This window comes from Gavialis gangeticus, unplaced genomic scaffold, assembly GCF_001723915.1.
Source record: "Gavialis gangeticus isolate Ggan-Ray unplaced genomic scaffold, GavGan_comp1, whole genome shotgun sequence".
Lineage (NCBI taxonomy): Eukaryota > Metazoa > Chordata > Crocodylia > Gavialidae > Gavialis > Gavialis gangeticus.
Window position 1 is genome coordinate 9,289,243 of NW_017729030.1, and position 2,732 is coordinate 9,291,974.

General features: G+C 49.3%; 1 protein-coding gene across 1 annotated transcript in view; it reads right to left on the bottom strand.

Annotated features, from left to right (window-relative positions):
- PPA2 (pyrophosphatase (inorganic) 2) overlaps positions 1 to 2,730 on the bottom strand; it is a gene marked incomplete at its 5' end in the record, with an annotated part of 81,351 nt that extends 78,621 nt beyond the window's left edge. Inside the window, 2 exons of the mRNA XM_019521818.1 lie at positions 649 to 713; positions 2,682 to 2,730. Of these exons, the coding sequence (XP_019377363.1) occupies positions 649 to 713; positions 2,682 to 2,730 (114 nt within the window). The remainder of the gene's footprint in view (positions 1 to 648; positions 714 to 2,681) is intronic.
- Positions 2,731 to 2,732: the final 2 nt, after the last annotated feature.

A 2,732-nucleotide genomic window follows, 5' to 3' on the forward strand; every position in this document is an offset into this window, starting at 1 on the left:
CCAGCACCACCTCCGTCGCCCACCCCGTGCAGCTGAGTCCGCCCCGCCCAGTACCCCCACCAGGAAGTCTGGCATTGCCCCTGGTCCCAAACCCACAGCAGGCATCCTACCTCTGCCCCACACATGTCTGGGAGGTGGGGCACATACTTCCCCCAGGGGTGCATGCAACAGCAGGGAGCTGCCCTTCCTTACCTCTACCATACTCCCTGGACAAGCTGCCCACAGCTCCATCCTGCTCCCAGCCCCAGGGTCCCATTCACGATCCTGGCTGGGCAGCACCTGCCCCTGCCCCACTCCCTCCCACACCGTGGGGGCCTCAACCTACACCCCCATGACCTTTCCCCTCCACAGACTTACTGCAGGGCATTGACCTACAAGCTGCCGGGCTGCATTCCTGTAAAATTGGCTATCGGATCAATATTGGCCAATATGCCTGGTTAATAACGGACTATCAGTATCAGCCAAGAAAATCTTTATCAGTGCACCCCTAATAACCACTTATAGTTATTAATATCACAATAACTTTTCTGGTCCTAAAATACATAAATCTATAGTACTATTTAGTTTTTAAAAAAAGATTTCAACTGAAATGGAAAAAAAAAATTAGCATCATTTTAAGAAATAATTGTTAGACTCATAAATAAATACCTCTTCAGATGCAGCAAACAGAGGGATGTCATGAAATGGAGAAATATATTTGCCCTCTCCATTCTCTGCAAGACAAAAAAAGCGTTACAAATCTTAACCAAACAAGCAAGCACCAATCAAGCACTTTACTAACAAACAATAAATTAGCGATCTAAATACAGATTTTCTGGGGTTTATGTTGCAATTCCATTTTTAAGGGTTTTTTTTTCTGAATTCCAAACTTAACTACAAAAAAGGTACATCTTCCCTTGATACCGTTTATCACAGCATTTCTCAGTCCGTGGGTTGAGACCAAAAGTGGGTTGTGAAAACACTGTAAAGGGTCATGGGGAGGTCCCAGGGAAGTGCCTGGTTTTCCTGTGGAAGCTGCAATGCTGGCAGCCCACATGGAGCCAGCTCACAGCCGGGGGCATGGGAATCACTCGGCATTTTGAGAGCGGCCCCAAGAGCCAAAGAGGGAGGGAGTGGGCCGGATGCAGCAGCCAGAGGAGGGAGGGAGAGGGAGAGAGAGAGAGAAAGATTGTGTGGGTCGGGATCAGGGGGCTGTGGGTCACAGCAAGCTGATAATTATGCTAACAGATGTAAAAAAGGTTGAGAACCACTGGTCTACCAGACAGCTGCACTATGTCCTTTGTCTCTTCTGCCTACCCATTCTCCTAAATGCAATCAGCAAAATGAATCCTGCAAAGATACTTTCCAGCTAACTCAAGCACTGTGCCAAACTCGCATAAAGAGAAACCACGGATAACACAGACATTCGGTACTCAGAGACCACGAATGCCTGCATACATCCCTGACCAGCTACCTATATTCATACTTAAGGTAAGTATAGGTATAGGCCTATTTCCACTGAGAATTACACTCCAGTCACCCCTGGAGTGAGGAAAGAACAATGGAGTTTTTCACCATTCCTGGAAGTCTTCCAAAAGTAACACTGCCTCTCTCTCAGCAAAGAAAGACAAAGTTTAGTCATAGGTCACTCACTGCTCCAGCTGAACTGACTTTCCCTAGATCAGCCCTCTTGCCAACAGCCTCATGATGATGCATTACTAACAATTTACATAACCTGCCCATTTTCCTCACCCCAATGTAAATCAGATGCAACTCCCCTGAAGTCACTGGAATCACAAAGATATGAAACCAGTGCAAGACAAGAAACATGTGGAAATGTTTTTTTACATCTTTGCTACTATTAAAATGTGTAATTCTGAATCAAAACACCTAAAGCTTTTTCTCAGCTTTGACAGGTCTTTTTGAGCTCTGTTCACACATTCACACTCACTGCGGGCTGCTCAACGGGCTCGCCTTTGGATGGACATCCTCATTTTAGTTGCAAATTTCCCTTTGCTACAAGCACATCTGAAACACTGATGAGATAAACGTGACTGCACAAGGCAGATTCTAGTCCCTGGTATGTCTGCTAGAACAGGGGTGACCAACCTGTGACATACACGCGTTTCAAGCAGCATGGCAGCCTCTGTGTGCAACCCAGCAGATCAGGGAGGGGGCAAGTAGTGGAGTGGCAGGCAGAGCAGGAATACAGCTGCAGATCGGACAGGGTAGGGAAGCAGAAAGCAGAGCAGCAGATTGAAGGCCATGGTACAGTGGGCCCTAGCCTTACTGGGAAAACTTTGATCCTCTCTTAATTCGGGAGGCTACTGAAGGCATGAGCAATTCCGGGGGTCAACAAATGTGAAAACAGGGATGCGAGCGTGGGTCAAAAGTTACAGAGTGCTCCACTGGCTGGCACCCACTCAGATCAGCCAGGGAAGCAGACAGCAGGGCAGCCAATGGGGAAGGGAGTGCAGGGCAGGTGAGCAGAAAGCAAAGTGGTTGCTCAGCTCCAAAAAGCAGTTAGCAGAGCACCTCATGGGGCAGGAAGCACAGGGCAAGAAGCAGAAAACAGAGCAATGGATTGGGCAAGGAGCACAGGGCAGGGAGCAGAAAGCAGAGCCGCGGATAGAGCAGAGAAGCAGAGAGCAGAGCGGCGATGGCGTCCCGGCCCAGCCCCCCCCCGGGCCCGCGCTACTCACTGAAGTAGAGGCGGTGCTGGGCCGAGCGGGGCGGCCCCCGCGGCTCCGAGC